The sequence below is a fragment of the Aquarana catesbeiana genome, linkage group LG03 (assembly GCF_042186555.1).
Source record: "Aquarana catesbeiana isolate 2022-GZ linkage group LG03, ASM4218655v1, whole genome shotgun sequence".
Taxonomy (NCBI): Eukaryota; Metazoa; Chordata; class Amphibia; order Anura; family Ranidae; genus Aquarana; species Aquarana catesbeiana.
In genome coordinates this window covers 267,750,362-267,769,592 of record NC_133326.1, presented here as the reverse complement: position 1 = coordinate 267,769,592, position 19,231 = coordinate 267,750,362, and the positions used below count along the sequence as shown (strand labels likewise).

Genomic DNA, 19,231 nt, shown 5'->3' with positions numbered 1-19,231 from the left:
CTCCACAGCCCAGCGCTTCAGTGAGGGCTGGAGGGGCAGACCAGAGAGCCCGGCGACTGACAGTCACCGCTCTCTGCTCAGAGTGAAGGAGAGAACTGAGCGGTCAATAGTTTTTGATCGTTCTTCACAGTGCAGAGCCAGTGGGGGCAGATGCGGCATCAGTCAATACTTCAATGCTACATCCACCTAGGTGAGTATAAATTTTTTTTTTTTTTTACCCAACCCCATACTTCTCTCTTAAAGGTATTTTTAAATGCTTATTGAATACTATACATGTTCTTGCAATTATTGAAAAAAAAAAAATCTCCTTTTCTTGTTCTGCTTACAGTTTCCTGGCTGCATTGGCTGACTTCAGATATGTGGATGCACGCCAAAACCTATGGAGCCTGGCCGGAGTCTCCAGTTCATGTGCACTCCTGTTTAGAGCTACTGACCTACGTGCAGCCATTTGAGAGGGACACAGAGCCAAAGCCACTCTCACTCAGGAGCCACTGTCTTTCACTACTGTCGACGAGGAGGAGAGGCGTGCATTTAGCTCTTCTCTTTTCTCACTCTGTCTATGCTGGGAAAAGGCTATATATAAGGTTGTAGTTTTGAACAGGCGTGCACACAAACCGGAGACTCTGGCAGGACTTCATAGGTCTCAGTGGGCACATGTGGCACCCACATAACTGAAGTCAGCCATCGTGGCTGAGGGACAGTTTTTTAATTTAATAAAGAATAATAGCAAGAGCATGTAAACTCATCTCAATGAGATTCATCTTTTTTTTTTTTACTCCTTAGTAGGCGATAATATGAAGCTATGAACTATACCAGTAGCCATTTGCTATGGTTTCTGCTTTGGAGCTCTGTTCCCCTATACACCTGACATGTAAGGCCTACATTCTGATCTTCTGACCTTTCAGCTTCAGTGTGGACACATTAGGCAGTTTTAAATTCATTTGAACATCATATGTATACTAAAACGTGTTGTGTCTACAGCCACTGAGTTTGTTGTTTTTGTTTTTTAGCATATCAATGAACTTTCCATGAAGCTGGAAATTAATGATGTTCTGTGTAAAGCGGAAGCAATCTCTTTGCAGATGATGAAATGCAAGGTATTACAAAGTCTTGTGCATGACCTTTTATCGCTTTCAATGTATTACAATCTCATTTTACAGGAACAAGAAAGTTTTTATTCTGTAGAACCTCAGGGCAGTTTTTTTTTTTTTTAGTTTTTAAGTAAAGGTTAAAATTATGATTTTATGACATTGTAAAAGATAATAAGAATACTCAAACACGGTTTTCCATAGAGTTAACCACAAAATGGGATTATTTTAGAACCTTCGTTAAAATGTATCCTTTTAATATGTAGTATTAAACTGATAGTGAACCTGTTAACTGCGTTTTTGGATCACAATCAACTTAATATTTTTAGATGCAGTCATATTTTATTAAGGCTACATTCACTCCGGCGCATAAGTCTGGTGTGAATTGTAACGGCAGGATTCTTCATATTCGTGCTGTGGCTGTGAGCAGCTAGGTGCAGCCACTGACCACTATAATGACAGGTCACCGGCAGCCACAGCTATTGGCGGCTATGTGCACAGTCAGCGATTACTTCCGGTGATTGCTGCTTGACGCATTTTGTGGCCCAAATAAACATTGAATTGGTGTTTATAGCTAAACCTCAGGCAAATGGAAAAATACAGTATACAATGTATCCGTTTTTTTCTACTTTGTAACCCAGTCACACCTATAAGACAGTGCTTTCAAGATGTGGACCCTCTGCAGACTGAACTGCATTTAAAGGGGTTGTAAAGACCTAGGATTTTTCACCTTAATGCATTCTATTCTCTAAGGTGAAAAAACGTCTGTGCTGCAGCTGCCCGCCAGAGACACCCTTTTTCTTACCTGAACCTGATCGTTTCAGCGAAGGGGACGAACACAGCAGCTCCAGCCGATGTTTCTGGTCCTCATTGAATAGTTTGATAGCAACAGAAGCCATCGGCTCCTACTGCTGTCAATCAAGTCCAGTGACACAGGAGGCGGGCCTGAGTCCTGCTGTCTGTGTCAATGGACGCAGCAGCAGGACTCGGGAGCGCGCCTGCACGGGTGCCCCCATGGAAGTCGGCTCTCCTTGGGGGCACTCGTCAAAGAGGAGGAGCCAGGAGTGTTGCCAGGGGGCCCCAGACAAGGAGGATCGGGGCCACTCTGTGCAAAAACCTTGCACAGAGCAGGTAAGTATGACATGTTTGTTATATAAAAAAAACAAAAACAAAAAACAACCTTTACAATCACTTTAAGCAATACAGATACTGCTCAGTCTGTGATTGGACATTGAAGTTGTAGCAGCAGATTGATGATACCATTCTGTTCTCTGCTCCCTTTAAGCATACATAATTGAATTCATTATTGCCTTAACATATCAGCCTAGAGTTCAGCTTTAACAGTAAAAATATACTGGGTTTACCAGTTAGAGGCATTTTTCTCCCCAACGAATATACAACTTTTGTAAGGGCTATCTATAGGCAGAAAGTCACTGTTTTATGCAACATCCACTGATGTACACAGGGAACAATCCAAGCACACAAGAAGACTGAACGCTTAGCAGAGAGAATGTATGCCTCTTGCACCCTGTTGGCTAATCGCTATCACTTATTTATCTGCAGTAGACTCCAGCTGCTGCTTTACAGATTTCCCAGATTCCCTTTGCCTGAACAATTGCTTATTACAATTGGCATGTCTGAAAAAAGTAAGCATAGTCTGTGATGGCAAGTAAAAGCTAAAAGGAGCTCATTAGAGAACTTCTTACAAAGATATTATTTGTTTGCAATACTTCCATACATTTAAAGTGTGCATACACCACAACAATGAACCTGCTGTGATTTGCTTACTCTTGGTCTGCTAAATTTACTATTAACCTCTTGACCTTCGGAAGATTTACCCCCTTTCATGACCAGGCCATTTTTTTTACGATCAGGCACTGCGTTATTTTAACTGACAATTGCAACACTGTACCCAAAAAAATGTATGTAAATTTTTCCCCCAAATAGAGCTTTCTTTTGGTGTTATTTGATCACCACTGCATTTTTTTAATTTTTTTGCGCTATAAACAAAAACAAAAAAAAATATATAATATATTTTTTTTTACTTTATGCTATAAAACATATCCAATAAATTTAAAAAAATCGAATTTCTTCATAAATTTAGGCCAATGTGTATGCTACATGTTTTTGATAAAACAAAATCCCAGTAAGCGTATATTGATTGGCTTACATGAAAGTTATAACGTCTACAAACTATGGGATATATTTATGGAATTAAAAAAAAAAAAAAAAACATCCGCAGCTTATAGTGGGACTGCAATATTGCAGCGGACTATCGGACACTGACACTTTTTAGGAACCAGTGATAGCAATACAGTGATCAGTGCTAAAAATATGCACGGTCAGTGTACTAATGACACTGGCAGGGAAGGGGTTAAACATCTAGGTTGATCAAAGGGTTAACTGTGTGCCTAGCCAGTGTTTTTGTGTACACAGTGTGGTGCTTTCACTAGGGGAAGAAATTTACTCTAGTCTCTGCTTTGCAGACCCGCAGATATCACAGCAGAAGCGGCCTGCTGGCGGAGCATGCGTGCCTCCTGCAGGCAGAAGTGCAGGATCATGTATTTATGTGATATGTACGTGAGCCTGCGCACAGTTGCTGCCTTGTAGCAGTAAAAGGTGGTCAGCAAGTGGTTAATACGTGATCATATAACCTCTGTTCTCAGCTGCAAAAGGGGCTTGGCGAGGTGGGGGTGAAAAAATGTCAGTACATTCTTCCCAGTGAATGGCTGTGCAGGGGGGTGTGGAGGTTGTTTTCCCAACATAGCCAGAAAACTGACCACACTGGGATGAATGTGCTTCCATGTCTAGAGTGGGCAGTTTGAAGCAGGAGACCTAGCAGGACCACCAGGTATTTCATGCAAAGGCAGCAGTGCACAGAGGACACAATAGATGTGACACAACAGACACACATCAGGAATATGAAATATTGGGGTAACATATTCTTTAAACCACAAGAGCTTTTCTTTTTTTTAACTCACATTTTTCTTTTATACTGGATTTTCAAAATTGCAAATGCCGTAATTCATAGATTTGGATGTATTGGTTTATAGAAGCAAAATGGGGGCTAAATATGGTTTTATATCTAGAGGTTATACATCTGACCAAAAAAGAGGAACATCTGAGGAGGAAAGAAGTACATTTAAAAGGGACAGCTCTGAGCTATGTATTGTGATTCAGCAGAATAAAGTAGAATTGAATGGTTGATTATAGGCAGCCACAATTTCCACCGAAAACAACTAAAAAGGCTCTAAATGTTAAGCCAATAAAGGCTGTCCTGCGTCAAGTGACAATGAGTGATTTGCCCATACCACTTATTCATAGAACCATGGATTTTCTGCAGTTTTTCTGACCAGTGCTCCTATGCGGTGCAGTTTTATAGAGAGAGAAATAATCATAATCTTGTAGATGAAACAGATTGGGTAAATTAATCTGTGAGGATAGAAATATTGGAGCAGCCTTTGCAGACTTCATTTTAAGCAATGGGTTTTGGGACAGTCATCCTACTAGAGAAAGGGATCTGCATGCTTTAGAACTTTGCTTTAGACTCATGTTTTAAATATGCCACATCTAAAACAATTAGGTCATCAGATCTGTGCTTTCTGTTGCTTAGGATTTGCCTCCAGCAGTTTGTGAAGTTCTTGGACTTAACAACAATGCTGCGCCACTGTCATATGAAACAGCCGAGGATTGCATTGTCAAGAAGCATTACCAAATGTCACCGTCTCAGAATAGCTCTGTGCCTGCACACCCTGCAAATGGGACAAGAAGTAATTCAAATCTGAAAGCTCTGCCAAACAGTGTTCACACACCAACCTCTGCCTGGTAAAAAAAAAGATCCTATCAAGACATGTCTACAATAACTTGACAAGGACACTTGATTTATTATGTGGTGTCTCTCGGAGACTTTGGAAAATCATTTTGTCTACAATAGTATCTTTGCATTAAAACATTTAAAACAAAGGATCTAACTTAATTATTTTTGTAGGTAAAGCTGAACCAAAATAGACTCTCCACCACTATCATTCCATTTACCTTTCACTAGTGAGATACAGATGACCTGGTGAACAGGAAAACTTTCTTCTATTAGGTTCACGTAACAACGAAATACTAATAAAGCAAATGTTTTAATTTAGATATATGAACTATTTTCCTTTTAGTATTTGCACAAATGGAATCCAAAGTGACAAGGTTCAGCAGGACATTTCATGCAACATTTTTTTTTATTTTTTTTTCAATTCTGCTTATCTATTTTACTTTTTGTACCATAATGTGGCCTAATAATATATGCTATGAAACACTGTGGCTCAAAAATGCAGACCTAACTGGTCAAGATAAGACTTATGATCATTAAACCAGTACTTTATATGCATTTTTTATTTTTATTTTTTTAAATCCTGCTACTTACATACGGCCGCTCATAGAGGAGAGCGGGCTGTGTCTGTGTGCGTCTGCATAAGTGAAGTGGACACGGACCAGTCATACTCCTGCTCAGCCCTGTGTGGAAGGGGCCTAAGGCATATAGCACAGTATACGCGTGAGACCGCATTCAATAAATATTTACAGTGCAGCGTTATCAATGGGAAAGCAAATTCTATAATACGTACAGCATAGCAGAGATCAGCAACATATGACAGAGTTCAGTAGTAAGCATTTCTTGACACAGACTCCGAGTTGGCGCTGGGGTACACTCACTCTTGGCTTCACAATGTATTGTGGCTGCCTCTCTGTTGGCTCCTGAAGTGCCCACTTTGCTTTGTGGTATGCTTGGAGGAAGATCTTGCCATGTAGATTGCACTCGGGTATGGGAGGCACCTCATGCACAGTGGTTTTTGCTAACTAAAAGTATACATACATACATTTTGCTGGATGTTAGAAGTTATATTAGTATTATGTAGTGTTTCAGGATGCATTCATTTTAACAGCCTGAAAATATTCATACAGAAAGGTTTTCTGACCATTCCCATAAGAATGGTCAGAATCAAAAGATCCCTTTTCTATGCCTATTTTAGTATCTGTTCAGTGCAGATGAGGCCAGCTTCTAATACTGCTCACCAAAGCTGATTATACAGGTTTTTGTTGATGCCAGCAGATTGAGTGTATGCCTCTAGCAGTGAGATGTTCCAACTCTACCTCCTCCGCTGCACATTTCATCTTTGCTTTGACTAGAACAACCTCACTCTTCCTGCTCTCTTCTTCATCATAATATAAAATAACTGCGAAAACTAACAGGGATATTTCAATCTCCTAATAATGAGCAAGTGGTAACTCAAGTGGGTGATTCAGTCCATCAGCATACACAAAGAACAGTAAAATCTCTGTGGACCGCTGTGCTGACTAGTGTCTGCACTGTCAGCAATGAATAGCAGCAGGTTGGCCAAATTTCAAATCCTCACACTTAACTTTTCATTAGCCCAAGCTTTTCTGCTGTGATTACGTTTCAACTTTCATTGGGTCTTACCTGTCAGACTATAAATACTCTTCCATTTATCCATTATAAAAATATTTTTGTGAACAGAGAATCTTTGCTAATGCTCTGTTGATGTGGATTTTAAAAAAATGCCTTTATTGTTACAAAGGAGCAAATAACATGCTACAGGAATCTTCTTAGCATAATCTCTCTTGTATTACAAAGGAAAAAGCATGTTCTTAAATTATGACATGCGAGCCACATAGGGTCACCCTGTACTAAGAGGAAAAGCACAGCAGCCTAAAATGTCCAATCCAGCATCATCAAGAATGGTTTACCTACTTATTTTGTAATACAGAGTTCTATAACCATTATAACACAGTGCAAGCCTATGTTTAAATACGGTATGTTGTGGTCAGCAACTTGAACTGTGAAAATAGCATTTAGAACCTTGTTAATACCAACAGGGGTACATAGGTGAACTACTTTTATTGGGAACATCAGTTCCTAAATAGTATCTTACAGGGGTGCAGCCTACTGCATTTGCTGGGATACCTCACTAAAATACTTGGGCCTAGTTACCAATGGTGGTATTCACATCGCTACAGGATCAATGTGTCACTGTCACAAGATATCACATGACGACTTAATAATTAGCAGTGAAACTCCACTACAGAATTCAGAGACTGCAGCAGAACAGAGGAAATTATAGGAATGAAGTCCAATGTAACCCTGTATGTGGTTGCAGTTAGCAAGTGCTCTGTGCCCTGAATGCTGGGGTCAGAAGACCTGGTTCTTTTATATGTAAGGCCTAAAGAAATTGTAATTAAAGGGTATTGATTGGACTGCATTTGCTGGGTTTCCTGCTTAAGATCTTTTATAAGAAACCTGCCTGTTTTAGTCCTGTAATGTCACAATGGCCACCGGAAGGCCATTGTGACATTACAGGACTAAAACAGACAGGTGGCTCTCGAGCAAATGATTGAAAAAGACGAGTCAAACTAACAAATGACCATTAGTCATTGTTGCTGTGGTCTGTATCAAATTCAAAATAAAATTGTTAATTGTAAACTTTGTTTATCACCATATTTTTATTTGAAGGTATTTACTATTGATTTTCTTAAAAGAAAATGACCTTGTAACTGAAATGACTATTATTTCTGTGTGTAAATGTTCATTCCTTTTTAAAGGAGCTGGTCATGCTGCAGTTTTTCAGAACATAAGTGGAACATGATTCTTAAATTAAAATACCTTTTGATTGCTGAATAATATACTCATTTTGGGTTTTTTGCTGTGCGTTTTCTACTATGGTATTTTTGTGAAGCTAATTTCAAAATCTATTATTACTGATAATGTTAGGCAGTATGAGGACTATTCATTACACACACAGTCATTCACTAATTATAACTTATTTTATATTCTTTCTGGTGAAGGTTTTTTTCTCTGTGCTGATTAAACCAGATATGCACAGCCATCGCCTGCAAATTATGCATTTTGTTAAGGTCAGCCTGCAAATGCATGTCTATTATTTGTGACGTGCACATGACTAAATCAGTGTATTAATTGTATAGTGAAATCTGTAAATATGAAATAAATTTAATGTGTAATTATATCAATTGGACCTTTTACATGCAGTTTGGTATTTTGCAATAAACTGTTCTTTAACATGCCCTTAGCTGGCATTTGTAGCTAGTCGTTGCTATGACTTTTTTTTTTAATATACGGAACCTTGATTGAATGCATATATATGGTTTATAATAGAGTGAAATGTCAGGTACTGTGAAAAGTAGATATTGGTGAAGAAAGCCTTTAGGCACACACTAGTTATGAATATTAGAGCACAAAACTGATGGAAGCAAGTTTTTCGGACTATCTACAAAATGTTCAAGTTGGCATTTCAACAGCACCAATCGTGATACAAGTTAATTTGGGATAAAGAATTCTAGGCAGATATAAAAGATACAAATGAATTCAGCACCGTAATCCCTAATACATCATTACATGCAAGAAGTGTAAGTACCTGAATTTAACCTGGTATCAGCCTCTCATATTCCCTGTACAGCAGGGCTGGAGTGTGAGAAGAAGCAGTGCAAGGAGCCAATCAGATGAGCTCATCACTGCACTGCTTTTCCTTTCACTGTCCAGTCACAGGCTAATTGTGGGTTCAAATATATCTCGGCTGAGAGGAAACCTGTTGAATGATGCTGGCCATTAGACCAAGGACATTCAGCAGCAGAAAAAAGTACTGTGGAGGAAATCTCTGGATTAAAGGTAAATATAGCAGGAAACATTTCGATTTGTTATTTTAAGTTTCAACAGGCTATACATATTGTTTGTTTGTTTTTTGGCTGGAGTTCTGATTTAAACTATATGATAATAGCTCATGTTCATTAGGTTACAGTAGCAAGTAAAAAAAAAACTCCAGCCAAATATGATAAAATGAACAGCCTATTAAAAGCTAAAAAAACAAAACCGTCAACTTAAATCCAGAATTTTACTCTGCAGTACTTTTTTTGCTGCAATGAGCTGAAAGGGAAATAGAATAACATAGAATTGTGCTAAACATGAAAAATATTGAAAAATACGTGAAAATATTGTATAAAGTGAGTGCACACTCACACACTAACCCAATATTAAAATTGTGATCATATGCCCATATATGTGCAACCATATATAATATGGACAGAAAAGAATGTCAAAAATACCATGACACCAAAACAAAAATTGACCAATGATAATGGTTCAATCAACAATCAGCTAAAATAAGAACATATGATATAATGTGTCGAAAAAACCTAGAACGACAGTATCACCCCTGAACTTTAAAAAAAGTGATTGTATAGTCCATCCATAAAGTGTAGAAACTTCTGTGTCATTTGAAGAACTTGTGCACAGTCCACCACTATTAAGTAGAGGGTTACTGCTTACCGGAAGCCCGTGATCCTCCACTACAGAGGATCAGGGGATGCCCTCCAGGGCATATCAGATGCAGTCAATAACCTTGATTCGTTAGTGGTAATAGTGTGGTCTCCATAGACACCCAACGGAACTCATTACACCTCAGATCTCCTCATAACATTCCCAGCTCATAGGTGGATATGCATGGCATGTAATGATATAAATGCTCCAATAGTGTAAAACCTCACATGTTCTCGCACGTTCAGGGACCCACCATATCTCATGAGATTTGGCGGGTCCCTGAACATGTGAGATTTTGCACTATTGGAGCATTTATATCTTGCCATGCCATGCATATCCACCTATGAGCTGGGAATGTCATGAGGAGATTTGAGGTGTAATGAGTTCCGTTGGGTGTCTATGGAGACCACATAGACTTGACTTTACCAAGAACTGGATGTCCCCCCAAAAGTGATGAAAAGATGAGAAGAGAAATATTCAGGGAGGCTGCCAAGAGGCCTACAGCAATATTAAAGGAGCTGCATAAATATCTGGCAAGTACTGACTGTGTGGTACATGTGACAACAATCTCTTCCGTGTAGTCTTCATATGTCTGGGCTATGGAGTACAGTGGCAAGACAGAAGCCTTTTCTTACGAAGAAAAACATCCAAGCCCGGCTAAATTTTGCAAAAACACGTCTGAAGTCTCCCAAAAGCATGTGGGAAAATGTGTTCTGGTCTGATGAAACCAAGGTTGAACCTTTTTGGCCATAATTCCAAAAGATATGTTTGGCGCAAAAACAACACTGCACATCACCAAACGAACACCATACCCACAGTGAAGCATGGTGGTGGCAGCATCATGCTTTGGGGCTGTTTTTCTTCAGCTGGTACAGGGGCATTAAGGTAGAGGAAATTATGCACGGTTCCAAATACCAGTCAATGTTGGCACAAAACTTTCAGGCTTCTTCTAGAAAGCTGAACATGAAGAGGAACTTCATCTTTCAGCATGACAACGACCCAAAGCATACATTCAAATCAACAAAGGAATGGCTTCACGAGAAGAAGATTGAAGTTTTGGAATGGCCCAGCCAGAGCCCAGACCTGAATCTGATTTGAAAATCTGTGGAGTGATGCCCTCGCAATCTGACAGATTTGGAGTGTTTTTGCAAAAGAAGAGTGGGCAAATATTGCCAAGTCAAGATGTGTCATGCTGATAGACTCATACCCAAAAAGACTGAGTGCTGTAATAAAATCAAAAGTTGATTCAACAAAGTATTTGTTATCCTCCTGCCATCTCCTCAGCACTTACATCAAGTCCAGGATCCTCTGGACAATTGCCTGGACTCCCTGCTGCCTTACAGGGACCTGGAAACAGACTTTGTTAGCCCTTCCTGCTCCAGCAGTATTTTTTTTTTTTTTGTAGTACCTTTGTGGAAAATTTCTCACTCTAGTATGGTGGATCATCAGCCCAAGGGCAGCAATCCTGGGGATCTAACCAGCTTACGACCTGTTAACAGTACTGAGGAGTCTTGTAGTGTCCTCCCTAAGGGGCCTGACACCGAAAGCCTGGATCACTGTCCTCTGCCCAAGCACTCTTCTGTTTTGTTTAATCCCTCTTCTGTTTTATATAGGGAAGAATTCACTGTTATTACGTCTTGAGTTTATGGGAAGATTGCAAACATGATAGCCGACTCAGGAGTCGCAAGCCTTCTTCTACAACCTCTACGTCTGTCTGTCCATCTGTAATTTCCCTGGGGCTGCTACAAGGATTGAAGTTTCTCCTTATTTGAGGAGTCAAAGTCTGCAGATATAGCTCCAAATCTCCTTATATATGCAAAGTTTGCACATGACTAGACTTGGAGCTAACTGCATCAGCTACACCTAAAGTTATTAGTCTGGTATATTTGAAAAGCCTTCAGCCTGTTAAGACTTTTTCGGTGCATTGCATATTGGAACCAATCTTGTATAGTGAGGCTGGGTACCAGGGTTCGCAATCCGCTGTGTGGCATGCTGCGCGCGCCCTATCCCGGAACAAACTGGATGACTTAAAGGTATGTGAGCCACCCTGCCTGTGCTGGCCGCCCGCAGTAAATGTTCTGTGGGGGTCAGCAAGTGGTTAAGGAGCCAGAATAACTCCCCAAACAAGTACCAAGCTGCCACCTACCCTCACGTTTCACATTTTCTTTAGTTTAGAGGCAAGAAATTTCCCCATGGCAATAATCCTGTCCTTTCTTCAGTGTGGTCTGGACCAGGATTTGGCTTTGAGTACCATCATGGTTCTCGGCCTTAGCAGTTCTATCTTAATCATACAGTTCAGGAAACAAGCAAGTTAATTCATGCACCAATGTCATAAGCTTGTGTCTTCAGGGACTAGACACTGGCAAGCTTTTAAAGATTCATCCCCTGGGGCACCTCCCCTATAACTGTACCACACTGTGTGAGTCCTCGGTTTTTTGCTTGTGTCTGTAGGTGATGCTCCTCTTCTTTCTGGAGAAACCAGCTGTACTTCTTTATTATTTTCTTTTCTTATTTTCCTAGAATTCTTTTTTACCCCCCCCCACCGTTTTTTCAAATTTACAAAAGCAGTATATCCAGATTGGTGCAACCCCGGTAAAACCTTGAGGTCTGTACCTGTACTCCACGCTGTGGGGACGGCCTGTAATGTTGCTTCAGGCACTGGATCCTGCATGGGCGCTATACAGTTCCAGGGCTGTGGTCCATCATTATGGAATTCAGTCCCTGATGGCCCCTTCTGGGGTAAGCTTACCATGATGGGTGATAGCCTGGACATATATACAGTCCCGTGTCATGAACAGGTAAGACAGGGTTACCCTGTATTTTTGACCATTACTGTGTAAAACAGGACCATGTTTGGAATGTATTCACTTAACAGTGCAGAGCTCAGTCTTAGATGGATGACCAGGTGTTACATCACACCACTGGTCATACACCTTAATGTCACTTCTATCTAGAGGAGTTAAAAGGTGGTCAGGCACTTCCTCCTGCCCCTTTTCTGCAAGGATTTGTTGCAGGACGATCTATGCCTGGATTACCTCATACTCCTAATGAACATACCTACTCTAAACAGCAGGTGAACATTCTCTCTGCCGCTGTGTAGCTAAGGCTATTTGTAGTGATTTTATAGCACTAAAGAGTTACTGTGGAGTAACATTCTAGTTACGTGCTGTTTTAGAAGTTAGGGCTCCCCTATTGATACGCAAATGAACCAGTCGGACTCGTTTTCGAGCTCAGCAGAGGAAGTCAAGTTACAGAATATGTTTTAGCAGGAAATAAGGGGGAGGGAAATAGGACTTTGAGCAGGCCATGCGCTGAGACAAAGAGACACTTGTTCTGGAGAACGAGGAGGACAGAGTGAATCTGAGGACTTCGGAACAGCAGTCTGGAAGATCCTGAATCCTAGAAGATGACTCCATCATAAAGAAATATGCAAGTTAACCACTGGACACTTATACCCCCTTCCTAACAAGGCCAATTTTCAGCTGTCAGTGCTCTCACATTTTGAATGACAATTACTCAGTCATGCAACACTGTACCCATATGAAATTTTTATCATTTTTTTCACACAAATAGAGCTTTCTTTTGGTGGTTTTTAATCACCACTGGGTTTCTTTTATTTTTTGCACTATAAATGAAAAAAAGACCAAAAATGTTGTAACAAAAATGTATTTTTCTTCGGTTCTGTTATAAAATTGTGCAAACTAGTAATTTTTCTTCTGAAAATGTAGCCAAAATGTGCACCGATACATATCTTTGGTAAACATAACCAAAATCAGTGTATATTATTTGATTTTTGAGAAAGTTATAGAGTCTACAAGCTATGGTGCCAATCACTGGAAATTGATCACACCTGATGTACTGACGACCTATCTCATTTCTTGAGACACTAACATGCCAAGAAAGTACAAATACCCCCAAATAAGCCCTTTTTGGAAAGTAGACATTCCAAGGTATTTAGTAAGAGGCATGGTGAGTTTTTTGAAGTTGTAATTTTTTCCCATAATTCTTTGCAAAATTTAAGATTTTTTTTAATCTTTTTTTTTTTTCACAAAATTGTCATATTAACAGGTTATTTCTCTCACACAGCATCTGCATACTTGCAACCAGTGGCGGCTGGTGAAGTTTTGGGATAGGGGTTCGCTAGAGCCCGCCCTTCCTTTTTGACCCCTCCCACTTGGTAAAAATGGGCGTGGTTTCAACGAAATAACGGGCGTGGCTCTAAGGTGGTGTGGTTAGCGTCTGAGATGAACAAGGGATGGAGGGAGAGAGGGAGGGACAGCAGGCCCAGATCCTACACAACAATAGAAATATGTGTATTCTAGAAAGTTTAACAATCAGCAGTTAAAGATACTCCAAACACCTAGTGTTAGAACTTCAATCATCCCGGCACCATGGTTGTTATGGTGTCAGGATGATTGAAGCGCATTATTTCTTTTATTACATTGTAATATAAAATGAAATCATTCAACTCACCATAATGCAGAATCAGTGGGAGCCCTGAGCGTGCCAACTGCCACGTCATCTGCCACCAGATGCCGTCAGGTGTCCCCAGCGCAGTCCGTCCTTACATCAGGTGCCCCTAGCGGAGTCCATCCTTACATCAGGTGGCCCTGGCGGAGTCCGTCCTTACATCAGGTTCCCCCGGCGGAGTCCCTCCTTACATCAGGTTCCCCCGGCGGAGTCCGTACTTACATCAAGTGCTCCCAGCGGTGTCTGCCCATACATCAGGTGCCCCCAGTGGAGTCCCTCCTTACATCTGTGTCCCCATCAGCGAAGTCCCTCCTTACATCTGTGTCCCCGTCAGTGGAGCCCCTCCTTACATCTGTGTCCCCGTCAGTGGAGCCCCTCCTTACATCTGTGTCCCCGTCAGCAGAGTCCCTCCTTACATCTGTGTCCCCGTTAGCGGAACCCCTCCTTACATCTGTGTCCCCATCAGCGGAGCCCCTCCTTACATCTGTGTCCCCATCAACAGAGCAGCAGGGTCCTCCTTACATCTGTGTCCCCGGCAGCACAGCCCTCCTTCAAGCCGAGTCTGCCTCTCCCCAGCTAGTTCCTGGCTTTCTCCGTGTGTTCAGTGGAGGGGAGGGGCCTCCCCTCCACTGAACACAGGGGGATTAGTCCTCATGGCGGCCATCTTTTTGTAGCCCGCCAGAAGTGACTTTGTTCTCACACTGAGAACAAAGCACCTGGCCGGGCGCCGGGCGGAAGCTGTTTGGCACGATGGATTGCGCCACAAAGCAGCTCCAAACCCCGACAATGAAGCGCCATATCTGCAATCTCATGATTGCATTGACGTGGTGCTTCCCATAGTGCACTGTGTCCGGCGCCGGACACCGTGCACTTTTTTACACAAAGTTGTCGATTTATAAGATATTTCTAACACATAGCATGTACATAGCAAAAATGACATCCCAAAATTCATTTTGCTACTCATTCTGAGTATGGTGATACCATATGTGTGAGACTTTTCCACAGCCTGGCTACATACAGAGGCCCAAAATGCAGGGAGCACTGAGTACTGATGTGGCATGGATGAGGCACAGATGAGGCTCGGATGTGGCATGGATGAGGCACAGATGAAGCACAGATGGGTATGCATGAGGCATGAATGCAGCACAGATGGGTATGTATGAGGCATGGATGGGCATGTATGAGGCACAGATAGGCATGAGGCATGGATGGGCATGAATGAGGCACAGATGGGCATGGTTGAGGCATGGATGGGCATGGGCGGGCACATATGAGGCACCGATGGGCATGGATGTGGCATGGATAAGGCACAGATGAGCACTGATGTGGTATGGATGAGGCACAGATGGGTATGCATGAGGCATGGATGAAGCACAGATGGGTATGCATGAGGCATGGATGAAGCACAGATGGGTATGCATGAGGCATGGATGAAGCACAGATGGGTATGTATGAGGCACAGATGGGCATGGACGGGCATGTTTGAGGCATGGATGAGCATGTATGAGGCACCGATGGGCATGGATGAGGCACAGATGAAGCACGGACGGGCATGTATGAGTCACGGATGAGGCATAAATGGGCACAGGTCAGCACTGTGGGCATTTCAGATGTGACACGGATGAGCACTGATGTGGCATTAATGGGCACGGATGAGCACAGATGTGGCATAGATGAGGTATGAATTAGCACGAATGAGGCACGGATGGGCATGGATGAGGCACGGATGGGCATGTATGAAGCATGGATGGGCATGTATGAGGAATGCATGGGCATGTATAAGGCACAGATGAGGCATGAATGGGCACAGATCAGCACTGTGGGCACTTCAGATCCAGGCCACAGCACTGCTGCACTGGCTCCCTCATCTCACACGCTGTACTGATTGCATGTGAGGAGAGGAGTGAGAGTTGAACCGGACATGCGCCAGTTTGTTGACAAGTGATCATGTGCTGTCATCAGCCCTTTACCCCGATCCGTGATGTGGACACTTCCAGGTGCAGGCCCCGTCTTTCGGCTATGGCCTGGTCAGCAAGTGGTTAAATAGCTCTTTGGTTTATGCCGCAAAGAACCTTAAAAGATGTAAGCAAAACAGCTGCACAACACTCAGCCGCAGCCTGATGATGCAGCTCTTGTACTGGAGCAGGAACTGATCTTAACAGCAGTCTCAGCATCCAATTCTATCACTATTTCAGGCATGCATCAAGCAGTCTATTTAACAAAAGCAGAATTTATTACATCTATGTCACAATTTCTCAAACTGATTTTGGCCTTAATTCAGCCATCTTTTTCCAGAGCTCAAAAACGCCCCACCTCTTCTACCCCCATTTCTCAAGCTGAGTTTGGACCCCATTATGCTGGCCCTTGAGAACACTGGAAGCTTTCCCCCACACTGTCACTATATTGAAGAGGGAGCTTTATGCAACATTATTAGTATTATTATTCAGGATTTATATAGCACCAACAGTTTGCACAGCTCTTTACAATATAAAGGAAGACAGTACAATATAGATAAAATGCTCATGGATCTTACAGTCTAAAGGGAGGAGGAGGTGGTATAAAAAGTAATCACCTAAATGTGAACAGGGTAGGAACTAACCAGACATACTTGAGTAGGGCTAGAGTTTGGAAAATTCCTGGAGATGAACTTGGGAGGAGGTAACAAGGAAGGTAGAGAGTAATGCCCCATACACACGAGCGGAATTTCCGTCGGAAAAATCTTGGATGGTTTTTCCGACAGAATTCCGCTCAAGCTTGGCTTGCATACACACGGTCACACAAAAGTTCTCTGAACTGTCGACCGCCAAGAACGCGGTGATGTACAACACTACGATGAACCAAGAAAATGAAGTTCAATGCTTCCAAGCATGCGTCAAATTGTTTTCGAGCATGCATGTTTTTTTGCGCATCAGAATTTCATACAGACGAACGGAAATTCCATCAAGAACTTTTTCCGTCGGAAAAATAGGGAACCAGCTCTCAATCTTTTTGCTAGCGGAAATTCAGACAGAAATAGTTGGATAGAGCATACACATAGTTGGAATATCCGACCAAGAGCTCCCATCACACTTTTTTTTACGGAAATTCCGACCGTGTGTATGCAGCATAAGAGGTCTTGGTAGGAGTGGAGTGGACAATTTGAATATGTCAAAATGAGGTTGGTAATGTAGCTGGGGCAATGTTGCAGATGGTTTTGTATGTTGTGGTTAGTAATTTGAATTTAGGCTACTGGAAGCCAGTGAAGGGGTTGGCAGATAGGGGCAGTAGCCACAGATCAGTTGGTAAGGTGTATGAGACCTGTGTAAAGGTAGGTATGCAACAAGCTTGCTAATGTGGAAAAGCCTATTGTCTCTGTACACAAAAACCTTGGTATTGTACTGTAGCTCTCCTCTGTCTCAGCGTGCTTTCCTGCTTCACTCTGCCTGGCCTGGCTACACCCCTGCTGAACTCTACAATAAATACTGGCTTCTTCCCTTCAAGCAGACAATTCCTGACAGGTAGGGATGAGCAGAACACCCCCCCGTTCGGTTAGCATCAGAACTTGGGAACAGGCAAAAAATTTGTGCGAACACCGCTAAAGTGTATGGGACATGAACATGAAAACTCAAAAGTGCTCATTTTAAAGTGAAGTAAAGTAAAGCTTAAAGTGAAACAATAGAAATAAAATATTCCTTTAAATATCGTGCCTGGGGGTCTCCTTTTTCTGCTTGAAAAGTAGCGCATCTTTCCCATGTTTATAACAGTACCACAGCAAAATGACATTTCTAAAGGAAAAAATGTAATTCAAAACTGCTTGCGGCTGTAATGTATTGTCGGATTCTGGCAATATAGATAAAAATCATTGAAAAAAATGGCGTGGGTTCCATTCATTACCAGGCCCTTTGGGTCTGGTATAATTATTAAGGGGAACCCCGGGCCAAAAATACCAAAACAAAACATCGTGGATGCCCCCCCCAACCCTTTCAGGTCTGGTATGGATATTAAGTGGAGCCCCGCACCAAAATTAAAAAAGTGGGGGTCCCCCAGGCACTATATGCTCTGAAAAGCAGTATATATGCTATACGGCATGCCCTATATAGTCTGCAGAAAAATTGTGTTACTCTTGTTGGGCGCAGGAACGGGCCCTGCTGTGAAATATGATATAAAGAGTTGTAAAACAGGGGCAGAAAAAATGGGCCTGTGGTGGTGGTGGTGGCGCCAAAACACTGTAACCCCTCACAATTACTCTTGTTGGGCGCGTGAACGGGCCCTGCTGTGAAATATTATATTAAAAATTGTAATTACATGTTAAATGGGCAGAAAAGTTGGGCCTTGGGGGGTGGTGGTGGTGCCACAACACTGTAACCCCTCACAGTTACTCTTGTTGGGCGCAGGAACGGGACCTGCTGTGAATATCAAAAAATTTAATTAAAGTTGGGCCTTGGGTGGTGGTGGTGGTGCCACAACACTATAACCCCTCACAGATACTCTTGTTGGGTGCAGGAATGGGCCCTGCTTAACTATTATTTCAAAAATTTTAATTACATGGCCCTGTTAAACAGGGGGAGAAAAATTGGGCCTTTGGTTTTGTCCATCAAAACTCACACAGGTTTAATAATGGAAAACCGTTTAAAAACAACCCTTCTCCCGTATGTGTATTGTAGGGATAATGTGGTGGTGGTCATTGGGGTGATTACAATAATTATCCAACTTCCCAATTAATGTTAATGGTTCCAATAATTACATTTTTTTCCCGGGGAAGGAGCAAGTTTAAAAAGCAGTATAGAACCAAATGAGGGACCAGATGGGGAGGAGAGCAAGATCTAAAAAGAAGGCAGGTTTAACAGATACTGGTTTATTTAACCTAAGTACAGCTACCCTTTCTCATGAAGAGAAGGTGGTGCTGAATCATGGCCTTAAATTTGTTCCACCTTGCCCCCAAAATATATTTGAAACCTATATGGACATCCACAAATATGTTCGGAAATGTAATGTTCAAAGATACATCATTTCGAAACCTCTTCGAAATAGAGGTACTGTTTCATCTGAATTCCAACATACTACACTATCAAATGCTTCAATATTCAACCCTCCGGGTTATTCAGCTCCCTCAATTGGAGTCTTCAGGGACCTAGTATTTAATGATTTCGAGAAATTAACAATTAAAAAACAGACAATGGATTCAGTTTTCAAGAAAGGTTTGGATTCACTTTGGAGTGACCTGCTGATAAGGGGGGCAGTATTGTCATTCTTGATAATACTGCTTATGTGAATGAGATGAACCGAATCTTTTCTGATAAAGACACTTATTTTCCTTTTAGTAATAATCCTACTCAAGTATATAAAATAGAACTTCAGGTGATAG

General features: G+C 41.7%; 1 protein-coding gene across 1 annotated transcript in view; it reads left to right on the top strand.

Moving 5' to 3' along the window:
- TBC1D15 (TBC1 domain family member 15) overlaps nucleotides 1–5,051 on the top strand; it is a 186,881-nt gene extending 181,830 nt beyond the window's left edge. Inside the window, exons 16-17 of the mRNA XM_073620035.1 lie at nucleotides 1,011–1,097; nucleotides 4,702–5,051. Of these exons, the coding sequence (XP_073476136.1) occupies nucleotides 1,011–1,097; nucleotides 4,702–4,917 (303 nt within the window). The 3' untranslated portion in view covers nucleotides 4,918–5,051. The remainder of the gene's footprint in view (nucleotides 1–1,010; nucleotides 1,098–4,701) is intronic.
- Nucleotides 5,052–19,231: the final 14,180 nt, after the last annotated feature.